The 25,597-nt window shown below is 40.1% G+C and overlaps 3 protein-coding genes across 4 annotated transcripts; 2 read left to right on the plus strand and 1 right to left on the minus strand.

The window, feature by feature from the left end:
* The first annotated feature begins 203 nt into the window (after positions 1-203).
* On the plus strand, positions 204-1,525 carry RpS17 (ribosomal protein S17). The gene is made up of 3 exons (XM_029303989.1): positions 204-287; positions 565-716; positions 1,207-1,525. The coding sequence occupies exons 1-3, from the start codon at positions 285-287 to the stop codon at positions 1,442-1,444; spliced, it is 393 nt and encodes a 130-aa protein (XP_029159822.1). The 5' UTR covers positions 204-284; the 3' UTR covers positions 1,445-1,525.
* Positions 1,526-1,596: 71 nt separating this feature from the next.
* LOC114931846 (ubiquitin carboxyl-terminal hydrolase 3) lies at positions 1,597-18,222 on the plus strand. Of its 2 annotated transcripts, XM_029303988.2 has the most exons (7): positions 1,597-3,015; positions 3,092-3,503; positions 13,451-13,598; positions 13,908-14,715; positions 14,914-15,159; positions 15,535-15,728; positions 16,191-18,222. In XM_029303988.2, the coding sequence occupies exons 2-7, from the start codon at positions 3,407-3,409 to the stop codon at positions 16,351-16,353; spliced, it is 1,656 nt and encodes a 551-aa protein (XP_029159821.1). In that variant the 5' UTR covers positions 1,597-3,015; positions 3,092-3,406; the 3' UTR covers positions 16,354-18,222. The 2 variants fall into 2 exon arrangements, with proteins under 2 accessions (XP_029159821.1, XP_085341630.1); XM_085485504.1 differs by having other exon boundaries at positions 1,597-3,503.
* LOC146722092 (uncharacterized) lies at positions 17,975-25,561 on the minus strand. Its single transcript, XM_085485505.1, has 3 exons — positions 24,927-25,561; positions 23,128-24,373; positions 17,975-21,302 (listed from the first exon to the last, which is right to left on the minus strand). The coding sequence occupies exons 1-3, from the start codon at positions 24,997-24,999 to the stop codon at positions 18,737-18,739; spliced, it is 3,885 nt and encodes a 1,294-aa protein (XP_085341631.1). The 5' UTR covers positions 25,000-25,561; the 3' UTR covers positions 17,975-18,736.
* Between the last annotated feature and the right edge of the window lie 36 nt (positions 25,562-25,597).

Below are 25,597 nucleotides of genomic sequence, written 5' to 3' on the forward strand. Positions count from 1 at the left end.
AAATGTTTTCAACCCTTTAATGCCGAATTTAATCTTAATGTCATTGCGCGTGAAAAAATTTTAGTCGTAATCGTAAAATGGAGCATCTTCAACATGGTAAAAAAATGTTTCGCTGTGATTGGTCGATTTCTTTAAAGTTACTAGATGGTAACGACAAAAATGTTTTCTCACCGCAACTCTACGTTAGTTCGCGACTTCTTCTCCTGACAGCGCCACCATCACGCAAATTGTAGTTGACTCTCTTTCATTGCATATATCGTGCCTCTTCTCGTATACAAGTCAACATGGTGAGTAAGATATTGTGAAATATTCCAATTTTAATCTGTAAATATTGCAACAATCCGCAAAATCTCGCAGAAAATCTATGCATTTTCGTTTCATGAATTATTCACTTAAGCCGAAGATGCAAATATTAATTGATTAAACGTTGTTGTAATAATAGAAAACTCGCAACTTTAGTTTTAGGGTTACGTTCGAGTTTTGATCTGACGTCACAACAATAACGGATGAAATATATTGCACGAGATTCTTGACTTAATTATAATGCTTTTTTGTAATTTCTAGAGTCGTGTCAGAACAAAGACGGTCAAAAAGGCCGCAAAGCTAATTATCGAGAAATACTATCCACGTCTCACCTTGGACTTTCATACGAATAAAAGGATATGTGAGGAAATCGCTATCATTCCCAGCAAATCTTTACGCAATAAGATTGCGGGGTAAGTACACGATAATATCAATTTCAAAATAAAAATATTCGTATTATTTCGTCAAATAATCAATACTAAATTTTATACTTTCTGCTTCAGTAAAGAGAGTGAAGATAATTACTTGTAATTTTAATGTTCAGCGTAATAGCATAATATTTAACATAATAAATAACTACTATATTTTTATATATAAATTTCTAAACTTTGTATCGATTGCTTAATTCTTATTTTTATAATTTTATACAGGTTTTCAGTTGAGCGATCTTAAGATTTTCAGTAATAATAATAGTACAATAATTAACTATCGTAAAAAGTTTTATAATTATATTTTAACATATAATTTTTATAGTATTACGATAATATAACACAATTTCATATATAAATTAATTTGTGATGATCGCTGAATTCATTATTTTGTTTTTCTTTATCAAGCGACTCAAATAAAATACCAATACGACAACTGTAGGTATAATGTATTAACTATTTTTATTATTATTAGATTTGTCACTCACCTGATGAAAAGGCTTAGGCATAGTCAGGTACGTGGTATTTCCATCAAACTGCAGGAGGAAGAGAGGGAACGCAGAGACAACTATGTTCCTGAAGTTTCTGCTTTGGAGCACGACATTATTGAAGTCGATCCTGAGACCAAGGAAATGTTGAAGATGCTGGAGTTCAATAACATCACTGGACTTCAGTTGACGCAGCCTGTTCCACAATTCAGCAGACGATCTTAAGAAAATTTACTTCGCTTTACACTATAAACAAAATGGTTGGTCCTGCACTTTTTAAAAAATAAAACTGCGAACCAACACTCACGAGTTTGTACTACGTGTCTTTTCCACACAACACAAGGTATTTTCATAAACCTCAATAATCATTCCTAATCTTGTCAATTTTAGTAGATAGTATTAGTAGTTAAATGCTTTAGTAGTTTATTAATAGTCTCTATTAGTCTCTATATTACCTTCAATCATTGAAAGAAATATTTATTTAATTGAAAATAATTTCGATCGCAAATATTTTATATTTATTCAGTCATATATATTTTCAACGTTGAATATTGAAAATGATACGATATACAAATAGTCTGAAAGGAAAGAAACAGCTGATACGACGATGCGCGTGCGCTCAGTTCGCCATTTTAATCGCGTTGGAGACATGCAGAAGCATTATTCGTAAACCGGAGTACTGCGACGAAAAAAAAAAAAAAAAGCGCTTAAAAGATCCTGTCCACCGCTCGATTCCTATGTAAAGGCATAATCATCGTCGTACATGATCCTGTATTCTGTAAATCCACGTCACACACATAGATGTACAGATAATCTCGTCGCACATGTGCGCGCTCATCAGGGCCATCGTCGCAGCTGATCGCATCGAGTTCCTTTTTTTTGTACCCTTTTCCGATTCGATAATGTCTAACGTCCTCTAGCCTTCGACATCCTCGCCGGAGGATTGCGCTGCCGTTTCAGAGAAACTGGTCCTGCCGGCTCGCGACGTTTCTTACAACATCGTGCGCGATTCTACATCAAGGAGAGGGACAGGAGGGTTTACATCCCTGACGTGTCACATCGGCCAGGTGCAGCTCGAGCATTTCTCAGCGCCCCAGCAAGGGTGTCTCCTATCTCTCTCTCTCTCTCAACGATCCGATTCTCTAACAATGCTATTCTCGAATACGAGGGAAGGGAAACGAGCCGTTGCATCGAGGCAACCCGCTTTCTCCGGAGGATTTATCGAATGCATCTCCACCCAACGGAGCGTACCCGGTCGCGTGATCACGGAGCTATCTCATCCTCCATGCGCAGTGATTTTACGCGGCGACGAGACGTAATAAAGTCGGCTCGATAAATTCGCGCTCGCGACGAAAAGCGTCGTCCTGCGCAAACCCTGATTTCGGCCCTGATGAAAGGCTGCGCGCGACCTAGCGCGATCCAAGGCTAGGCAAGACCTAGCGCAACCTCGCAGGAGGAAGAGAGAAGGCGATAGCGGAAGAAAGGGCGCGACGTGAGCAGGAAGAGAGAGAGAGAGAGAGAAGCTGTGACGCTGCAGGCGGTGCGGAGACGCGGGGACAAAGAGGAAAGCTCGTGCACGACCGACGAGAGTCAGTCGACTATTAGTGGTCTGCGCCTGTGGAGGTGGGCCGGCCACCGCAGAACCGAGCTCGGGCGCGCTCGGCCGCACTCGGCCGCGCTCGGCGCCACTCGGCCGTTCTCTTCGCGCTCCTTCGTCCGTCCGTTCGTTCGCGCTCGCTCGTCAGTACGTCGGGAGCCGCGGAACGGGAACGACGCTCGCAACATCAACTCCCACGGTTCGTGTCCGTTTTTATTTTTTATTATATATATATATATATACACACATATATATATATATATATATTATTAAAGGCGACGTAACAGTGTCCTCGCCATCATCGCGCTATGTGACGGATATCGCGGGACACCCTGGTGTCTCCTTCGCTCGTACTCGTTCCCTGCCCCCTCCAACGACGCGCCTCGGGATCCCTCGCCCTTTACCGAGACACCTACCTACCTCCCCTCCCCCATCCCTCCCCTCCCCCCTGACCGATCTTCGTCCACCGCCCCGCTGTGGAAAAAGAGAAAGACGAACTGCCTCGTGAACGCTCGCACCACAACGACGACGACGACGACGACGACGAGGCGGCCACGAGGGCCTCGTGGAGAAACGTGCCTGGAGGAAACATGGAGTGCCCGCACCTCGCTCAAAGCGTGCAATTCGGCGATGACAACGTAGAAGGATCGGGCTGTGCTGTGAAGGATTTGCCGTTCGTCTGCGCAGGTAGGAACTTGTACAAAGCCTCGGGAAAGAAAGAGAGAGAGAGAGAGTTGTCTACTGATTCTAAGCTAACTCGAGCGAGAAAGAAAGAGATGGAGCCGGCTCTTCTTTCTTCCTCGATTCTATCTCTCTTACATGGAACGCCGCGGTTCTCTCTCTCTCTCTCTACATCTATCTACGTGTCTATCTTTCCCCATCTTCGTCCCTTTCTCCCGTATATGTCGTGGCACGTTCCGTCTCTCTCCATCTCGTGACCCAGGCCCCGGCCGTTCCTCTCGCGGCCTTGAGCCATCGCAAGAGCCGAGACGAGACGGTGCGAATCTCGCCGCTCGTTTCCCTCGGGAAAAGCGCAGACAGGTCGCTCTCCGTTGCGCATATTTTCGCGAACGCCCGCTATCTCTCTCTTTCTCTGACGCGCGAAGCAGCAACGAGCGGTATCGAACGCATACGTGTGTATTTTTCGCACACACACACATATATATATATATATATATACAAGCTCTCTTTCTCCAGGGTGATGTGCACGCGTGAGATGCGAGCGAGCGTGCAAAGTGATATAACGATGTGCATGTGTGTGTACGTGCTCTCTCTCTCTCTCTCTCGTGTTCGCGGTCCCATGGCTCGTTCCGCGCGGCGTGGTTAGGTGATGGCGATATGGTGGTGTTGGTGGTGGTTGTGTGCGCGTGTGCATCGTCGTTGTCCTGCTGGGAGTTCTCAGTATGCGGCGCGCGGCCGTCATTGGAAAATCAATACCAGACGGCACTAATCAGCTGGCCCTAAGACACTCCGTCATTGAAATTCGCCGGTGAAGCTAACTGACACGATCCTCTTCTCCGAGACGACTCGCCGTCTTCCTCCTCTCTCGTGTCGAACACTCGAAAATGTCCACGGGCGTCCACAGAATTTTTTTTTTTTTTTTTAGCATAATTAATTTTATTTTTGTATCAAATATGCATAAATTTTTGCGGTGTTTGTTCAAGGGGAGGAAATTCTGAATGTAAAATATGAAAATGTAATATTAGATGTTGATCGATCGAAAGATCGATGTTCTACCCGAAGAAGGGTACCTGAAGAATGGATGTCTGTATAATGGATCTTCGTCCTTCGAGTCAGCCAGTGACATTGTGGTCGTGCTCGCTCCGAGTTATCGATTTAAAGATACACGGGCAATTATATATATAGGCAGCCGTCATTATAGAGGGGTGCTATAGAGACACGGAGGCCGTTGCCATAAACATTATAAAGTTAAGTTTCGATCGATCGATTCCTCCTTCCCTGGCCTCGTAGATTTTTCCAGGTTTATTTTTAGCTGCGGAATCCTTAAAAAATACGTCATTAAGCGTCGAACGACGATGATTCATATATTATGTCGAACCGAAAAAAAAAAAAAAAAAAACACGTAAACTCGCGCTATCGCTCGTTTACAGAGATTAGAAAACTTGAAACGGCGGCGGATAAGGGTTATCGCGGGCCGTTGTTAAAAATGACGGCGTTCACGAGAGACAATGCATGATGGAGCCCGGAGAGACTCGGGGTGGGAGAAAAGAGAGCAGACCGACGACGACGAGTCGCCCTCGGAGGCCATGAGATCCACGACGAAGGAGAAAGAGAGGAGGGCACCTTATTCCCCGAATCCTGGTGCAATCCTCTCCGCGCTTCTCGAGCTCCTGCCTTTCTCTTTGCGCGACCTCGGGACTATATTTATCCGAAACGTACGTGTTTTTTCTTCCCTTACGCGTTTACCGTCTTCCTCCCTTTGTCCTGAGACCCCCCATTAATCGGCGCAATTGAAAAGCAAAGTACGCCAACCAGAGACTCCACCCGAGTAAGCTAATTCCGTTCGGTGATTCGCGCTTCTTGCTTTCGTGATACCGTCGATATCTTATGTAAGCCGATGCCTGGCATCGTTTGCGATGTCTGCTCTTGGAGTGACAGTGAAATATCTTTCCTTTTTTTTTCTATTTTCTTCCCCATATCTAATTGCACGGAGAAGGAAGATGTAGAGCATTGCAATTTCTGCACTGAAAAAAAAATGTTCGACTAAATATTATTTTGTTGATTGAACATAAAAAATATTTAAATTGAATATAATATATTAAATTTAACACACAAAACGCGTATATTTGACTTTAATATTAATATATGTTCGATTAACAAAATAGTAATTTAGTTGAGAGGTTTAGTCAAATTAACAAATTTTTTTTTCAATGCGCTAATGATGAATTATTTGATTAGTTTCTTTAAATCGAAAAGTAAAAGCAACGATGACTCTGTCCAGTATCTCTGAGTAATCAAAGTCCAAAGTAAAGAAATAAATAATGAGTTTCGTCGGACGAAAAATATACTTGCGTTTATTTTTACGAAAAGATAAAGCAAAATATGATATAATAGAAAAACTAAATTGGACACACATACTTTCTCTCTACCGACAATGAGTTAATTTACAACGTTAATTGCTCTTCTCAACGCGAGCGAAAATTCTCATTTACACAATCGATTTCGTCGAGTCAATTATCTTTTTTTTTTTTTTATACGAACGAACAGAATATAATTCGCGATTTGTATGACGTCGGTTGCGATTTTCGAGCCATAGTTGCTCGTTACCAGCTAAAGTTGCGGCGCGTCTTTCTTCTCGCCGCGACGAAATGATGGAGGGGATGAGGTATCGGTAGGAAGCGTAATACACAGTCAGACCGCGAAAGAAACAGGCTGCCATCAATTTCGGGCGTGGGCAACGAAGGGACGTGGATCGAAGAAGCTCGAGATGACATTAGAGCGAGAATTTGCTATTAAATGATTAATTTCCAACGTCGCGCGAGCACTTTGACATTTGTAGCCACAATTTATTAGGACAATTTCTTAATTGCATCTTAAAATCTCTTTTTTATATGTTGAAATATATATATTTTTTATATATTTACCACAAGAAAAAATATTAACATGTACATATTAAAATTAATCAAACATTTTATATCTTATTGTGGTAGATATTAATCAGAGAAACTGTTATAAAATTCTTCCATTTTTTAATTACGTTTAAATTACATCTTAAAATCTTTTTTAAATTCGAGTTGTAGGAGAATAGATATACTTATATAGCAATGCAATGCGAAACGGTGTGATTGAACATTATATTAAAGATAAAAATAAAAAGTTATTCTCTCCTCCAAATATGTACTCTATTAATGATCTTGGTATATTTTCGTTGACCTGAGTTCTTCGATATTTTTCGGTGAATAAAAAACAGTTCTTTATTTATCCGTATTTACAAATGTGTGCGTTGTGTATATAAAAATCGCGAATGTTTTTCTGCGATTATCTCTCCCTTTCGCAAACTATATAATCGTACTGAAGACAATAATGATTATTATTATCGACCAGATTGAATCAGAGAATAGAATATAGTTATAATATTAAGATAGACAAAAATATTAAAAAAACAAAATGAGATTATTGCTCCATTGTTGTTCAACATAAAAGTTCATGAGAGAATTTCGCAAGATGGTGTAATTTCAATGTAATGCTATAAATCGGCAAGAGAAAGATGTGCGAACATGAATCAAGCTTTATCTTACTTATTGTTAAATGGGAACGAAGTTATCTATTAGTTAATGGAAGAAAGAGAGAAATTGAGAGAAAGAGAGAAATGCATAAACATCCAAATGTCCGCATCAAATTGCATACATAAACAATAAATATTATGTCTATTATGCTTATCGGATGAGGAATAGCTAGCTGTTTGTTGTTGTAAATTCTAGCTCAAGTCTAGGAACTCGTAGGAAGAAAACTTTAGAGATAACTTCGTATCTGATAATACGTAGACGCAAGAAATAACACACACGTACATGTACATATACAATGAATAGTACGTCGGTGTAGGAGATTGATACGTCACTGACAATGATGAGTCAATATTCCGACGAATGGACGGACCGACAGACGCGCACTTTCCTCTTCGTGGACGTTTGATTACTCAATGCGATGCTATCAGTGATTAGCCTCCGGGTCTATGGTACTTTCGGCGATCTGTCACCATGGTCATCTGCCAAGGATGACCATCGACACGCGGATATCGAAAAGGATCCATATATATATCTACTAGAATCCTTTCCAAAATTAAATACGAATTAAAAATGCATGAATTTTTATTCTTTGCAATATTTAAATATATAAAATTTTAATTTCTCCATTTTATTTGATATAAAAATTATTTATAAAAATCTTTCCTCAATGGTAAAAGTCGACCAAACTGCCAATCATTTAATATAAATAATTAGTTAAAATACAACGTTTCGGCTGTCATTGCAGCTCTTTTCACAAGTAAATCTATAAAAAGTTACATAAAAATTATTATAATTTTAATACATTTCATCGCAACAAATAATTATAAATTCATATACAAAAATTATTTATATTCAAAATTCTTATCTCTGTACTTGATGTTTAATTTATTCGTACAATACTTTCAACGTTGTATATTTTAGTGATCGTTATTGTAACATTTAGATTGACTATTTTCGATTTCTTTATAATAAATTTCATGACTCATCGGCAGATCACTCAGGAGAAACATTAATTGACAATAAAATACTCGTAGTATCGTATAAGGCGTATGAATCATATGTATATATGAATGACATTTCGCGAGGAGCAAAAAAGCATCGAGAAACTTTTTTTTCGAAACTTCCTCGTCGCCGCTCTCGAGGGTGTCGACGAGAGGACATCATCGCGTCCGCGATTAGCGTTGATTAGCGTCGCGAGAAACCGGGCGCGAGAGCGCGGTTCATGCTCGACGAATCGCGACGTATCCGGCGGCGGATCGATTTAAATGCCTCGGCGGAATCGCGTCGCCGTGCGTTCCGCGCCGGCTGAGAGCGAGCGAGAGACAGGGAGAGATAGGGAGAGAGGGAGAGAAAAGTATCGCCCCTTACGCACTATAAAAGGACCGCGCCGCCGCCCCTCTTCCGCCGCCGCTTTTCCTGCTGTTGCTGCGCCGGCTGCTGTTGCTAGTGCAGGCCGCCTGCCTGCCTTCGGCTACACGGCATTGCAAAATCGATAATCGCGCCGTTGCTAATCCGATAGCTCGTTGCGAGCGAGAGAGAGAGAGCGTGGACGCTTATTCGATACCGCTAGCGCGGATACTTTGCCCCTGATATCGAGCACCTTTGACATTGACAGCTCGTCTTTTTTATGGTGGATATGCCGAGGCGTTGATAAACCTTCCGAGTAGTAGGATAGCACGTGTGGGTGCATGTGTTAAAAATATCGTCAATAATTCTTGGGTGATAAGATTTTTGTATAATGTATGCACAGGGAGTATCTAAATAAGTGCGAAAAATTTTAGATTATTCTTTGTCGTAAATTAAGCGGGGTTTCTTATATAAAAATTACATTTTTTTTTAAATTAATAAATATCCTTTTTATCAATGGAAAATATCCATCAAATTTCATTTTTTTAATTTGTCTGAAATTTGAGGGAAAAAATAAAAAAAGTTCCCTTTCTTCAGGGAAGGGTAATCTTAATTTTCGATAAAGAATCATCTCCTAAAATTTTTCGCACTTGAATATACCCTGTATGTATAGAGAAGCGTGTGATAAGATTTATAAGATATTATTTTATATAAATATGAGCGAGTAAGAGAAAATGCTATTTTCTTAATGATTAATAATCTTTATTTATGATTAGTTGCTCATACTTATTTTATATAATATAATGTATAATATACGGAGCATTTATCTAAAAATCTAAACATTCATATCATTTCACTTCAATTAAAATTGCACGAAGAGAATTTTCTCTTGCAAGAATTTATATAGAGGGAAGTATTGAAAGAATTTTATGAGTTTCTCTGATTGATATTTACCACAAAATAAAAAATAATATGTACACAATAAATTTGATTGTGTACATAGTAAAATTAACCGAACATATTTTATATCTTATTGTGGTATAGATATTAAGATTTTTATCTCTTATAAAATTTTTATAAAATACCACATTATCTCATACGATTACCATGATTCTCAGGGTAAATTCTAAGCGAAAATTTTATGTAATTATTTTAAAAGAAAATAATTCAGTTATAAAGATTTTGACGTATCAGCGATTTTAGCATCAACATTACATTTCTTCACTTAATTGCCTCTTTATGTAGACACTTTTGGAAATAATTAGAATTTTGAATAGGCGATATTCGATACGGAGTATGTCGGGATATCGATACACCTATATCTAAGGTATCGTGCTGTCATGGGCAAAGTTCTTTCCGCCACTCTTTCAGTGTATCGTGACTACTTTTTCGATCGTCGACTTTTGGGTGACAACGATGATGACATCGTTGACATAGGCGTGGCAGAATCGAACGAGTCGGAGAAAAACGAGACGAGGAAAAAATCTTGCTCGATACAGTCGTTTTTTCTCGAGCACGCACGAATATTTCCACCTGCTCAGATATACGTTAACGGTATTTCGCAACTATTAAAACGTATTCTCTTGCAATTCTCGTTTTTCTGGTTCATCATCGCAGATGCTCGTTCCTGATGCGTCGTACGCTGATGCAACATTCCGGAAAATACATAACTCTCGAAGCTTAATCAGCGACCGTTTCTCCTCGAGGATCGTCATCGGTGATTTGCGAACAAAAAAAACCGCGAAATATGTGTTCGCGACACGTATGTAATCTCTCTTCGCGTATATCTCATATTTCTATCTCTTTATCTTTTCTTATATACGTAGCTCTTATCTTTTCTATAATCATAAATGATTCACGTGATCAGTGATTTTTAAGAGTATATCGCTAACAATTTTTAATGTTAAAATTGTAAAAGATTTAGAAATTTTAATTTAATATAATTTTCAACAAATTACATTTAAAAAATATATATTAAGTGGACATTTATATAGTATATTTCAGGACCGATTTTTTATTGAATACCAATTTTCTCATAAAATATTCCATGAAAGTGTCACACTTTTTAATATTTTTCAAATACCTTTGTCCCCCAACTTTGAAATTAAACGACGTGAAGAAAGAAATAATGTTTAATGTTAATAATAAGACTTTATATATTTAATTACTTCCCTCTTGTATTCGATGTCGTTATATTACGACAAACATTGTCATCGTAATAACTATTATTCCGACGATCCACGAGGAACATCCGCGTACACGAGGATACGGTTAGACCGATTCATTGAGCAGGCGGACATTGAATGAATGGACGAATGTCTGTGCGAACGACTTGGTGTAGTATATCGTGATCGACTGTAAAAATGTATGCATTTTTGGCTGATAACATTCCTCGTCACACATGTGCGTTTTGTCTCGCAAGAGGATGAGATGTTGACATATTTAGAAACGTATCGCCAACTCGCTGCAGCGATTTATTTTTCAGCTAATTGTTGTAATAAAAGGAAGGAGGTGTTAAACACACTTCTTTTCTAGTCCATATTTCAACGGATAATGAAAAAATCGCAACGATAATTGATATTTTTATTTCGTATACCTGACTCGGTTAATTAATTTTAATCAACGAATCTTATCTCTATAAATCATGCTTTTTTTTCTCACACACATACTCTCTCTCTATGTCTCTCTCTCTCTCTCTTTTATTTATATTTGTTGTAATCTGCAAGAATAACATCAGACACACAAAATGAATTCGAAATAAACATATCGCAATAGATAATAAATGAGCATTAATAAACATTAAAAATTCTTGACTTGTTTACTGTTTTAAACAGCTATATCAATGAATGATTAATTCATTAAAGAACTTATTTTCGCTCACTTTTAGTATAATTCTAAGAGAAAAATTTTAAACACACAACTATACGTATATTTTACTATGACATACTTTAAGAGCAAATGTTTGGGTAATAAAAGTTAAAATTTTGCTAATATCCAGATTTATATAGAGTTGTTATTTTGTAGAGACATTTCATAAAATTTTTTATCATATTTTTCTGTAAAAAAAATTGCAACTCAACAATGAAAAGAAAACATCTTTCCCTAGCAATTTTCACAAAATATTTGTACTTGCAAGCAAGATGTTTTTTCTTGAATTAAATTCAGATTAATTCTTACCTATTTTTTTCTTGCGAGGAGATTCTCGTGGCAACGAATCACTGATTAAAACGTGCCGATGGAGCACTCGGTGTGTTTTAAGGCTTCCTTACATCGGCAAACCGCGAAAATGAACACGACTCCCCAGATAGAAACGACCTTCGATGAGATCAGATTTCCTTGCACGGACTTTTGGCCGTTTCACTTTTCACACGTTCGCGCTTTTTAACCTCCGTTCTAGAAAATCGTCTCCCGTTCTCCATATTGTATAAGATTACACACCGTTGTTCGTGAATGCTAGATAATTGGTCTCCTTGAGAAAAATAAGAGAGAGAGAGAGAGATCATGCACGATTTTCGACGCAGACTCGCGAAATTGTATATGCTTTGCATATGTAAATCGATGACGAATTTACATCTACTCAAATCAGTTGATTCGAGTCATGTAATTATGAATGTTCTCCTTTCATCTTAACCGTTTATTATTTATGCATGATAATTAATTCATTTCTTGATTCTAATCCAATTTTTTTTTTACAAAATACCCGTCGAAAGGAATGAATGAGATCATCTACGAAATTATTTATTTTCATCCGTATACTCGGTTATTGTACTCGAGTTTCTTTCCCTAAACTTGTATAAATAATAAGTTTCTTGCTGTTTCTCGCTCGTGTCACCTTGATTATCATCGTGTTTTCTGGAGAGGTTTTCGAGTGGTCAAAAAAAAAAAGGGAGAAAAAAGCAACGAATCGCCGGGAATCCGAAGCCCGATGGAATTCCGAGACATTTCGCGATCGATCGACTGCGAAGGGGGTGTGTCGAACCCCCACTCGCCACCACACCCCTCTTTTACGCGCTCTCTCGAGAATTACGTAAGCTGAGACGAGCCGAAACGGCTGGGCCGACTCGTAATTTCGCAACCGCCAGATATATCATACCCTGCGACTGGACTGGTTGTCGATCGGTTCGTGCCAGATTGTCGAAAATCATTCCGAGAACAAATGCATCGATGCATTGTACGAACTGCATATGCGCATCATCGCGCAATTTAATCTGGCAATGGATTGAAAAAAAATTAATTGCAAAAAATTAAATTGCTCGTATGATATAAGAATACGTAATATGACGACGTCATCATGTGATTATGACTGTTATTATAATTTTCTGCATGTTTTTTGGTCTTACGTGGAATATTTTAGAATATCGCTGTGTCATCTGAAGCACGTATAAACATATATTAATATTGAATGAGCAAATTATTGTAAACTAACAGAATTTATATTTCCGTATGCATATATTCTCTCAACAATCTTTCAAATGCATTTTTATCATCTAGAAAAGTATATGATAGAAACAAGTGTACTTTTTTAGATATATAGATAAAATATGCATAATTTATTTGGATTTAATACAGCGAATGAATTAGAATAGAGATATTGTCTCGAAATCCATATATTCTTTTCTCCTCCCTATTAAAATTTTATATATTTTTTTATTAAAATTTTTATTTTCTCTTAGAATCTACCCTGAAAATCATGGTAATCGACAATATATAATAATATTGGAAGAATTTTCTAAGAATTTCTATAAATTAATATTTATTAGCACAATAAAAAATATTAATATGTACATAGTAAAATTAATCAAACATATTTTTTACATCTTATTGTGGTAGATATTAATCATGGAAACTAATAAAATTCTTTCAATATAGTCCCATGATTACCATGATTTTCCGGTTAATTAAAATCTGAATATTTTACACATTATTTTTCTATATTAAAGCTAATTTTTCCAACGCCACACGATATTTCTATTTGATTAACACAGTTATCGAGCTTATTCTGCAATTGTCATTAACATTTTATGTTCTTATCGTGTTTAGTGTGCGGCACCGAGAAGAGTCCCTGGCTCTGTCTGCACTGCGGGACCGTGCACTGCGGACGATACGTGGCGGGTCATGCGTTGCAACACTACGAGACTAATACTCAGCACTGCGTGTGCATAGACTGTGAGAGCCTGGCAGTATTCTGGTGAGTCCGACCCTTCTATACCCCTTTGCTTTCACCGCCTGCGCGTGCATCCCTTCCTCCTTCTCCCTCCACTGTGCATATACTTTGTGTAAACCGGTATAATTTCGGAGAGCTGTAAATTTTCGGTACGAGACACGCGAAAATGTGCCTTACGCCAATATATTATCGCGAGCTTTTATTATGTCACGAATAAATTGGTAGACTTATTAATTAAACGTCAAAATGTAGATAATTTTTTTTTTTATAATTTTGTGTTATATCGATTTCTTTTCACCGCAGAAATGCTAAATTGTGTCTCGTTTCTTGCAGCTACACCTGCGACGAATACGTGGTGAACGACACTACGAGCGGGCAGATCGAGAAGATACGGCGCGTCACCTTTCGCAAGGACGAGCACAAGGAGAATGACGAGAGCTGGAGTACGTCGCCGCCCGCGTCACCGCCGTCCTCGAGGACGCGCGACAGCGGCGGTGATCACGACAACGATCCGGACGCCCTTTGGAAGGCGGAGGTGGTCGTTAGAAATCTACGACCGAGAACGGCACGCAAGAGGCTACACTCGCTGGACGCCAGCAGCGCGGACAATCGGCCGGCCAAGCGCCGTAGTTCCAAGAGTACCAAAGAGAAAAAAGTCGTCGGGCTGAGAAATCTCGGTAACACCTGCTTCATGAACGTGGTGCTGCAGTCGTTCAACAACATCAGCCATTTCTGCGAGTACCTCACGCAGATGCCGTGCCTGGAGGGCATCGCGTTCGACGAGTCCACGGGGCCGCCCACGCATCGCGGTCGAATCGTCACGCCGGGACGCGCCAAGGAGATGTCCATGAGCGACGCCTTACTTGCCGAGGAGCTACGAAAGGTGCTGCTTGGATTAAGCCTAGGTGGCTCCAACGGCCAGGCCATATCGCCCGAATGTCTGTTTCTGGCCATTTGGAAGGTCGTACCGAGATTTCGTGGCTACCAGCAGCAGGACGCCCACGAGTTTCTCACCTACATGCTGGACCGGCTTCACACCGAGCTGTTGCAGCTGCTGCCCAGGCTGGGACACGAGCCTCTAGGATTGCGCGGCAAACAAAGCATCGTCACTGCCGTATTTGGAGGCACTCTTCTCAGCGTGGTAAGTTGACCCGACCCGACCCGACCTTAGACAAAGAGCCTCGATTGCGCGCGAAACGTGCCGTCCTTGCAGCCTATTTGGCAGGAAGGAATTTCTGCGCTCTCGAGAGACCGATGTCGCTTGCCAAAGTCACGTTCTTCTTCGTTTTTCTTCTTGGGAGAAGCGCGGACGAATTATGGATCGCGTTTCCTCGCGCAGGTTCACTGTATGAACTGTCGAACGGACTCGAAGACGCACGAGCCCTTCCAGGACCTCTCGCTGGACATACCGGACAGGCTGCAGAGGACTAGGACGAAGGAGCAGGAGGAAGTATGCAGTCTGACTTACAGTTTGACAAAATTCTTCAAAGTCGAGGAGTTGGCCGACAGCGAGCTCTACTTCTGCGACAACTGCATGGGCAAGCAGAGGTCTACCAAGAGGTTCTGGATACACAGGCTGCCTAACGTGAGTATCGTTTTCTTACTTTTTGGGGAAAACTATATGCAATCCAGTAAGAATAGAATCGGATAAAAAAAAAAAAGTATTAAAAATTTTATTTTGAACAATTTCAATTTAAAAGTTGTGTATTTTTGCCCGAGTTAAATTTTTTCTGTATACCATTATATATTTCTACCGTCTCTCTCTTGATGTATCGATTTTTTAACGGTGCTCTAATTTTACTGGACGGCAATGCATTCGTAGACACGCGTGTCTCGATCGATATAGTTTGCACGAATAAGTGTGACCCCAAAAGCCAACTTTAATCGAATAAAAAAATATACACGTTCATACGTAGGACTTAATGATCGTGCATTCATGCTTTACTCTTGCTCTTTCCAGGTGTTGTGCCTTCACATTAAAAGATTTAGGTGGTGCAATTCCTATCGCTCGAAGGTGGACACGCAGGTGGATTTCCCGATGGAGTCTCTCGATATGTCCGCGTTCACAGTGCGCGGCGTGACCGGGACGAGATTGGGCGCTCAGAATAGTCATCTCTACGACTTGGCTGCCGTTATCGTACACCATGGTTCTGGGTACGCTCTCCCTTAAATTGCTTTTAATTAAAATAAATTATTTGACGAGGAGAACATATCGCAATTTTCCTCAATAGTTGCAACTATCACGCGATGTTGATATTTGATAAGATAATATACACTTGTTCAATACGTTTATAATCTATAATTGGAAATAATATCTCTAGCATTTCTCAATGATCGTTGAATTGATACTCGCAAGTGCATTCTTAATTTTGAAAAGAAGGAAATTCTCGTGTTTATTTAAATTCGCAATTGCGTTAGTTTACCAATCGTTGCATCACACAATCATATATCCATAGATATTAATCTTTATTAGATTTAATCTTTAGATATCTACATGTGTTTTGTAGAAACTTTACATAGTTTTATAAAAGAAAAAAGTTTATAATCAAAGTTAATAAATGCAAAAATGCAACCGTGGAGAATTTTATATTTATATTAATATTACATTTTTTACAGTGCCGGTACTGGACATTACACTGCCTTTGCCGTGCATGACGGTCAGTGGTTCCATTTTAACGACAGCTCCGTGCGACCGGCGACTACCGACGCTGTCGCCAAATGTAAGCCTTACATTCTGTTCTACGTGCGGAGAGAGTTCTCCATTCCACCCCCATTGTGACGTCGTTTCTCCGACAAGAAGCCCCGTCCTGGCAGTGCGAGCCTCGACGACGATGACGATAATATGGATGTGGAGCGAATAAAAGAGAACTGAGCGAACGTTCCTTGCGGAATCTCGCACGAAACGAACAACCAAGCGGAAGAAAAGCAAGAGGATCGCCGGATCGCGCCTCGAGAAATCGGAAGACGGAGACTCGTCCGCTTATCGCATTAATGATTGCTCATCGTTGCCAAATCGTACAATCTTGTTAGAAGCATAATTCGTCCGCGTTCGTTATCGCGCCTCGACAAACTGCGACCTTTGAGACGCGATTAGGATAACCGGCTGCAGATATAATTGCGCCGCACGCAGTCGCTTGAGCGCGTTTCTCCTCGTGCTTTATCAGGCGTCGTTAAGATAATTCGCGCAACTCTCGAATATCCGTGAAACAAGAAATTGGTATACGAGCACGTATCGCGTCATAGATAATTACTCTCACAATTTTTCCAATCATGTTTGTTATTTTTGTTGAAAATACTTTGGCCTGTCTATTCATCGTTGTTTTACAGAGATAGGACTATTTTTTTTCTTTTGGACAGCATCTTTTTTCGTTTACTTAGTTTCGATCAAGATCATAATTGTAACATAAAATGTTTTTATTTGAAAATATGTGGAATTAGAAAAAAAAAGCTTGCGCTCTTGCAATGTATATTTAGTTAAAATGAATCGAGGTGCTCATTTAGACGATGCGCTTGGATGAGTATCGAATCGTACCGAGTTATTTGCTTGGAAATAAGTGAAAGAGAGAGAGAGAGAGAAAGAAAGATTCGGAGAAGGCGAGAAGATGCGAGAGAGCGTTACGATGTATGATTGATGCCGGACACGCATGCGTAACGTGTCAATGTACGTAGCACGCATGCGGTCAACGTGTACGTGGAGGTGCGCGATTGTATGCGAAGCGTGTGCTGGCGGGCGAAGCTTCTCTTCCTTTCTCGGTAATGGTAGAGAGAAGGAAAAAAAACAGAAGAAGAGAGAAAGAGGAAGGTAGAGAGACAGAGAGAAAAAGAAGGAAAGAAAGATGGATGACCGTGCTCGAGGTGGATCGCGGAAACGCATTGCCTTTAGCGTCGATTTTCTTACTTTACGCTCTTAAGCGGCGGCGACCGTCGACCGCCCTTCCCCCTCCCCCTTCCCTATCCTTGGTCGGATCGATTAAAGCCCTCCTCGGTAGCGGAATAATCGCGTTCCTCGTGTGTAGTTCTTAAAAACGCGAAAAACGACTGGTCTTCTCGGTAGATAGATCTTTTTCTAGGCTTAGCGCACGCGGCATCGTTGTTTCGAGGGAGCTGATAAAAGCAAGTACCGTATAGGGCCAACACAGCGTTACTTCTCAAGCGATAAAACACCTCCCTTTATCCTTCCCCTTCCCATCCTGGATCCGTATCTCGGATCTCCCTCACCTCGTTCCTTCATTATACATGCGTTATTCCATGTATACTCACGCATGCACATACACACACGCGCAACGTATATGTGTTCATGCACGTACATACGCGCATGCATGAATGTCACGTGTTCCAGGATCCTTTATCCTTTCCCAATTCCTTTGAGTCCTCCTTCTCCTCATCTCACGAAAGGCTCTCGACGACTCTTATGTGATTATTTAAAGACTTATTTTTTCTATAATGATAACGATAATAATAATAAGTTAATGCGTAGCGAAGAAACGTTTTATTAAGGCGATAAACTGCGATAACTGCGCATCTTCGGCAAAGACTTACTCTTCGTGTATGAATATGACGTACGGAAGTAAGCGTGCAGCAACAATATTATTGAGAACAAGTGGATTATGTACGAACGGCGAATAAATAAAGAAAACACATGACTCGACGACACGCATCGATTACGTGCTACCAAAGCTCTGTCCGATTCAATCCTGTCGCAATCCTGAATATTCGTAAAATTTATGTCAATTCCCTGTGCTGTTCTTTATTTATTTAGACCGTTTATTCTCTCTCCTTTTTTTTTGTTATACACTTAATGAACGCAGATTTAAAGTTGAAATAGTACTTTGTCAACTATTCCGAGAAAATTTATACACGAGCTGTTATAATTACATGCGAAGTTGTTATAAAATCTAATTGTTACATTCTAATTCTATATGTACAAAAATTTAAGAAAAATCAAATGTTACTGCATGTGAGAATTGCAAAGGTAAGATCATTAAAACAAATATTGTTAAATATCGATAGTTGATATTTTACCTCAGCCGACAATGAAGTCTAGTACCAGTACCTGGTATCTCATCAAGAGTATCAAAGCACACCTTGTTTTCTTATGTATCGTCTGGAGGAAAAGTATCAGTTGTCAATGTCTCAGAAATATTTTACAAAATTGGCAAAATTCATTTCTTTCTTTTCCACAGCAGGAAACTGGATCTCTTCGTTCTTGAAGAGGAAATTTGCTCCCTTATTGACGAGCGATATCTGGATGGCGCGATTATACGACAAAGTCTCCAGCAGATGCAACCAGTCAGATCTTCTATCTCTTCAGGTAGAATATTTGATGTAATATTTCGATCGATACTCTGTTTACTTTCTAATGTCACATGATCAGAAGTTGCATCGCAATGCTGCTTCGGAAAGCTATAATCAATATTTGACTTTGATAATTTATCGGAGTGGAGATCCCTTGCGAGAAAAATCGAATATGGATCTTTTGGAGAACTGTCCATCAAACTGTTTGCTTTGTCCTTTGCTCGCGACGTGTTATCTTTTTTTATATTAAAAGATGACTCTTTGATGTCTTGAATCCATAAATCATCTCGATCGTATTTTCTGTAGGGATGTTTCCGAGCGATTGCTTGAAGGCTCTCCGTCTTCAGGATATTTCCGGAAGAGCATTTTTCAGCACGATGTTCGATCCAACGATTGTTCGAAAACTTGTCAAAATTTATTTTACGAGCTTCCTCCGTCGACGAATCGCCCGAACAGCTGTTTGCTTTAGAGTCCACTTGACAGGCGCGATTTTCGTAAATGACCTTGGTTGATTCCAAAGTTTTATCATCGTTCACCTGCTTCGGGGCTCTCCTCGGTTTCGAGGAGAATATTCTCTGCACAAATGCCTTCATTCGAGATTTCGAGGACGATTCAACTTCTTTTTGTTCCTGTGCGACGCAACACAGAATATCAGCCACAGTATCCTCCAAACCCGAAGTAGCCAATCTCGTTATACTAGGATGCGTCTGCAACCGATGCATAGTCTTCTCCTCCAGCTGATCCTTCGTTTTTTCCCTGCGGTCGAGATTTTTATCGGGCAACAGATAATCGCTCACGTCTTGATGTTTAATTGCCGATGCTTCGGAGATCGTGAAAGGGAAACGTTCTTGGCTCTTCTTCTTCCTCTTCGACTCGTAGTTCAAGTTAAATGTCGACGACGATATTTCGGATAACTCTCGTTTTCTTTGAATCCGAAACGCCATCTTCTCGGATTTCGCAAAATTTGGATCAAACCGATCGCCCTTAAATGCAGGAATATCGCCAGCTTGTTGCTTTCCAGCGCCTGTCTCGATCTCTAGCGACGGATCCAACCGAAGATGTTGAATCGTAAACGGGGAGGATGGATTGCACGTTCTCTCTGTCGCTGATTTAAAATGCTCTTTTGTCCGCAGGTATAATTCATCTGGCTTCTCGTCGTACAAGCTATAATAATCTCTAGCCTTCGCGTCTTCAGGGTTTTCTTCGTCGTTAATGGACGCGCAGTCGTCCTCCGTTCTCCAGGTGGCATTTTCCTCCGCATTTCTCAACGACTCGTTCTTCTTGCTTTCAAACATATACGGCGACTGGGTGACGCTTGTGACGTCATCCCCGCTCTTCCGAGACATGCTACGATCCGATCTGGACCGCGCATCATCGTCAATCTTCGCGTAATCGCGATCACCGGAGTAAACCGTTTTGTCAAAGAGCTGGCAAGTTTTTCTCCCAGATCCAGTCGCGGGGAAACATCGCGTTCTGTCGTAGATATAATCGCCGAACGGGGTGCTCTGAGGATCCCGTGAATTCGAGGACGTTGAACTTTCAAAGACGCGATCGTTGATCTGGTATTTCATCGTCCCTATGTTTACTTCACTTCTATCGTTGATAAAGATTGTTTGCGCATCGTTCTTATTTATCATCTCCGAATGTTTGCAGCACTCCGAAAATTCGGCTGGTGTAATCTTACTGTTGATTCTTACAGGTATTCTGGAAGGAACGCGCGACAGGGATTTTCTAGGCGACTCTGAGGATCTCGGTACACGCCACGTTTCGCCTTTCGCTGGGAAATTCGATGCGTCGATCGTGTTCTTAGCGTGGCGATAAAAGTCCTCGCGTTTCCTCGAGACATTCTCCTCCTGTCGTTTCCGCTTCAGAGACACATCCGATAGGGCTCTGATCAACGCGTGAGGATCCAGAGATCGCGTGGCCGAATATTCGCGACTACCTGCTGACGTCGAGTACGAAATGTCTTGCGAGTTCAATGCGAGTGCCGGAACTTTCGTCAGGATTTCCTGGTCGTAATTTTCCGACGTGTCGATGTCGTTATTTTGACGTCTTCTACTCGAGAGAGCTTCTTGCTGCAAATATATTTTAGGCGTACAAGATGACCGGCTGCGACCTTCGCTCTCGAATGGTCCTGAAGCTCGAGACGATGATAAAACAGCCTCTTCTAAAGTGTCACTTTGAATCCTTTCAGTGAAATGCGGAGTCTCGACGACTTCTCGAGTATAAAGACTCGTTAATCGATTCCATTCTGAAGTATCGAGAACATTTCTGTCGATGTTTCCGGAAGAATTTGCCTCCAAATTTAACTGGTCCATCGGACAATCGAAGATAAATTGATATCTGTCACCGCGATGATGTATTTCCGTTTCTTCTTTCTGATTGCGTTTATCCTCAAAGCCCAAGGACTCGATCTGTTTAAATTCGTTATACAGGGTGATTCAAAACAACCGTTTGTCCTTAAAATGTCGTATTCCTGACTCAATTCTAAGACGATTTTTCCTTTGCCAAAATTTTATCCGAAGCTTAGTTTTTGAAATATAAAAAGAAATAGTTAGCGAATTACAGCACGAGTACGGGCGGTAATCAGGAGCGGCGCACCACATTATCCGACGCTGGCGATTACGTGGGCGCTCGAAGCGATCAGCTGTTTGTTACACGCGGCGTTTTGTGTGTGTGTGTGTGTGTGTGCGTGTGTGTGTACGCGTATACACACACACACACACTCTCTCTCTCTCTCTCTCTCTCACTGATTCTTACCTTGTAGAGATGTTTGATGTCCTTTGACGAATAATTGTTGCCTGACTGGATACAATCCGATATTGACACACTGTGACACACTGCATAATGAAATCATTTTTTTGTAATAAATTCTATTGACACTTTGACTCACGCACTTGATTAAAAATTATTGTAATAAATAACTGATTACAAATTACAACACATAATCACAATCTGAGATAATTTTCTCTTAGAATTTGCCCTGAAAATTGTGGTAATCGTAGGATAATATTGTATGGAAAAAATTTTATTAGAATTCCTCTAATTAATATTTATCACATTCAAAATAATATCTATCACAATAAAATATGAAATATGTGTGATTAATTTTACTAAACTGTATAGTAAAATTAATCAAACATATTTTATATTTTCTTGTGATACATATTATTATTTTTAATATGATAAATAGTAGAGAAATTCTAATAAAATTCTTTCCACATCATAATGTCCTACGATTACCATAATTTTCTAGGTAAATTCTAAGAGAAAATTCTCTTAGATTGTGATTATGATTGTCGTGTCCTTGCCGTGTAAACTATTGCCGTCCGCATTGAGTAACGTGTGCTGTGCGCGCCGCGCGTTTTTACAAGTAATTTTTAATAATTAATCAAAACACTGAGAGAATTTTCTCTTAGAATTTACCCTAAAAGTTATGGTAATTGTAAGAGAATATGGTATGGAAAGAATTTTATTAGAATTTCTCTGATTAATAATTATCACATTCAAAATAATAATATTTATCACAATAAAATATAAAATATATTTCATTAATTTTACTTTACGGTTTAGTAAAATTAATAAAACATGTTTCATATTTTATTGTGATAGATATTATTATTTTGAATGTGATAAATATTAATTAGAGGAATTCTAATAAAATTTTTTCCATACAATATTATCCTACGATTACCACAATTTTCAGGGCAAATTCTAAGAGAAAATTATCTCAGATTGTGATTATGTGTTGTAATTTGTAATCAGTTATTTATTACAATAATTTTTAATCAAGTGCGTGAGTCAAAGTGTCAATAGAATTTATTACAAAAAAATGATTTCATTATGCAGTGTGTCACAGTGTGTCAATATCGGATTGTATCCAGTCAGGCAACAATTATTCGTCAAAGGACATCAAACATCTCTACAAGGTAAGAATCAGTGAGAGAGAGAGAGAGAGAGAGAGTGTGTGTGTGTGTATACGCGTACACACACACGCACACACACACACACACACACAAAACGCCGCATGTAACAAACAGCTGATCGCTTCGAGCGCCCACGTAATCGCCCGCGTCGGATAATGTGGTGCGCCGCTCCTGATTACCGCCCGTACTCGTGCTGTAATTCGCTAACTATTTCTTTTTATATTTCAAAAACTAAGCTTCGGATAAAATTTTGGCAAAGGAAAAATCGTCTTAGAATTGAGTCAGGAATACGACATTTTAAGGACAAACGGTTGTTTTGAATCACCCTGTAGGTCTTCGCTATCGGATCCTCGTGAATCTGTTCGTTGCGAATGCTCGTTACAAGTTCCGCTGACTCTGACGTAAAACTTCTCGCGGAGAAAGTCAATGTCTTTTGTGGCATCTCTTTCTTCTCATCATCCCCGTATTTCGGATCGATTCCAAGTTCGTCGCAAGTTTTCGTCGCAAATTCATCGCATCTCGCTCGTTCGTTAAACGCGGCAACGTTATGATTTATTTTTTCCAGCTCGTTAGACATCACAAATCCGTCACGGTTTACCTGACCGAGGACGCAACTTCGCGAAGGATCTTGAAAAATTCGCCGATCGAGATTATCATCGCCAAGCGATCGCGACGAAGGCAAAAGATTCGGCAGAATCGATCCGGTAATGTCATTCCTCGCGGACATGATCGGCATCTTCTTGATGGGTTCGTTAACGAAAGCTTGGATCTTGGACTCTGGCGAAGATAATTCCAAAGTCTCGACGTAGTTATCGATTTTTCGGGCAGATGCGAGTCCGCGACTCGTCCCGTTCACGGATTCCGATTCGCTGCCGGAGCTCAGCTGCTTCAAAATCACACCTGAAGACGGACGATACCCACCGAACCTCCTCGGTCGAACGCTGTTGAGACAAAAGGGCGAAACCGATGGAAGATCGGTCGATTTCGCATTATCGCGAGGCGCGAGACTTCGACAACTATGCAAGGTTGCAATTTTGGTATCGCGCGAATTGCCATTATTACGATAGGAATAGCGAGTAGAGGACGGTTCGGATGAAGACGATCTAGCTTGTTTTCCTGGTATTTCGATCGCTGGCAGCCTCAAACGCTCTTCTCCATCTCGCGCCGATCGGTCCACGGAGGATTCGGCAGGATTCGACTTGTCGGCGATCTTGGCAGGATCGATAGGACCTCCGGTTCGGGAGATCACCATCTCTCCGTCCTGGGACGGACTTTCCAAGCGAATTCGCGCTCTTCTTCGAGCTCGAGCGTCCTTCGACCTGGACGCTCCCAAGGAGCTTGATCCTTCCTCGTCCTCCCACTCGTCGTTCTCCTCGATTCGATTCGCCACTTCGTGCAGACGTTGAAAGAGCTCGCGTTTGCGACCGATCCTTCGACCGAGGGCGGCCACGCGATCGGCCAGAAGGGAAAATTCGTTTGGCGACGGTAAATCTTCGAGACGTCTTCGCAGATCGGACGGCGAACTGTCGCTAGAATCGCTGGACAGTCGGTCCTCCGATGTGGTGTTAATTACTTGATCTGCATCGCATTCGTTGGTGTTAATCGTGTCAATTAACATCGTGAAATTTAATTAAAATGATACATGAAAGAACATCGCATTTTTTTTTTTTTTTTATTTCGTAAAGTCGATTTAAATTTTTAATTTAATTTGTGACTTTAATTTTTGTGATTTTTTTTTTGATTCTTTAAATTAGGAGAAGCATTATTTATTTCATGAAACTATCGAATAATACGATTATTGCATAATCTTGCAATGCAAATTGAATATCCGTGTAATTGTGGTTATTACGAAATAGAAATTATTTAATAATGTTACATGTATGACATTCTGTTTCCAATAACGTTAAATTGTATTTGATTTCGAGAAACAAATGTTATTGCATTGGACAAAGCAATACCAGGTTATACGTTTAATTTAGAATTCAACAGTTTACGACATACATACATATATCATCATATTTTTAAATTTATCTATTATATACGTAAGGCATACAATTTATAAAAATTTATAAAGAAATAGACAATGCAAAATGCGGAAATTTTACAATATTTAAACAAATAATTTTAATACCTCTCGGGGTAGATAAAGGACTGATAGTTTTTATTTCGGGAATGCTTGGAATTGCGGTGTCATCGCTTTTCATATCGTCTCCATGTACTGTTGTTTAAAAAATATCTATTTAAATAATAAATTCACATCACACACAGTTCATAAAATACACGTATTATTATTATGACAGATTTCACTTCTGTCGTATAAAAAACATAAGAATAATTTCTATATAACTCGATTAGATCGAATGCGCAGTAACGTCTGTTTAAAATGAATATTATTATTTGTTGCGAACGCGCGGCTTGAACCGTGGTCCGACGCGAAGCTGCGGCGAACGAGCATGCTCGGCCTTTTTAGGGCCGCGTCTCGCGCGCCGCCTCTCAAATCCTTCACCCGTTTTTTTTTTTTTTATTGGAAAGAAATCATAGGAATCTCATGAGAGATGTGATGGATGGACAATAGGATAATTGTTGAGTGGACTGTATCTTAATAGGGTGATCGCGCACCCATGTGTGCGCTGAGATTGATGATTTACGTAGGAAGCCGAATTGAAAAGAAGTCTTGAAGTTGATGAACAAAAACAGATCAATTTATTATTTCACATGTCAGAAAGTCACCTGGACTTGACACAAACAAATCAAAGAAGAAAAGAACAAAAACTCGATATGAGAATCGAAAGCGTTTGCTGT

The sequence above is a fragment of the Nylanderia fulva genome, unplaced genomic scaffold (assembly GCF_048542155.1).
Source record: "Nylanderia fulva isolate GAGA-0341 unplaced genomic scaffold, ASM4854215v1 Scaffold37, whole genome shotgun sequence".
NCBI lineage: Eukaryota > Metazoa > Arthropoda > Insecta > Hymenoptera > Formicidae > Nylanderia > Nylanderia fulva.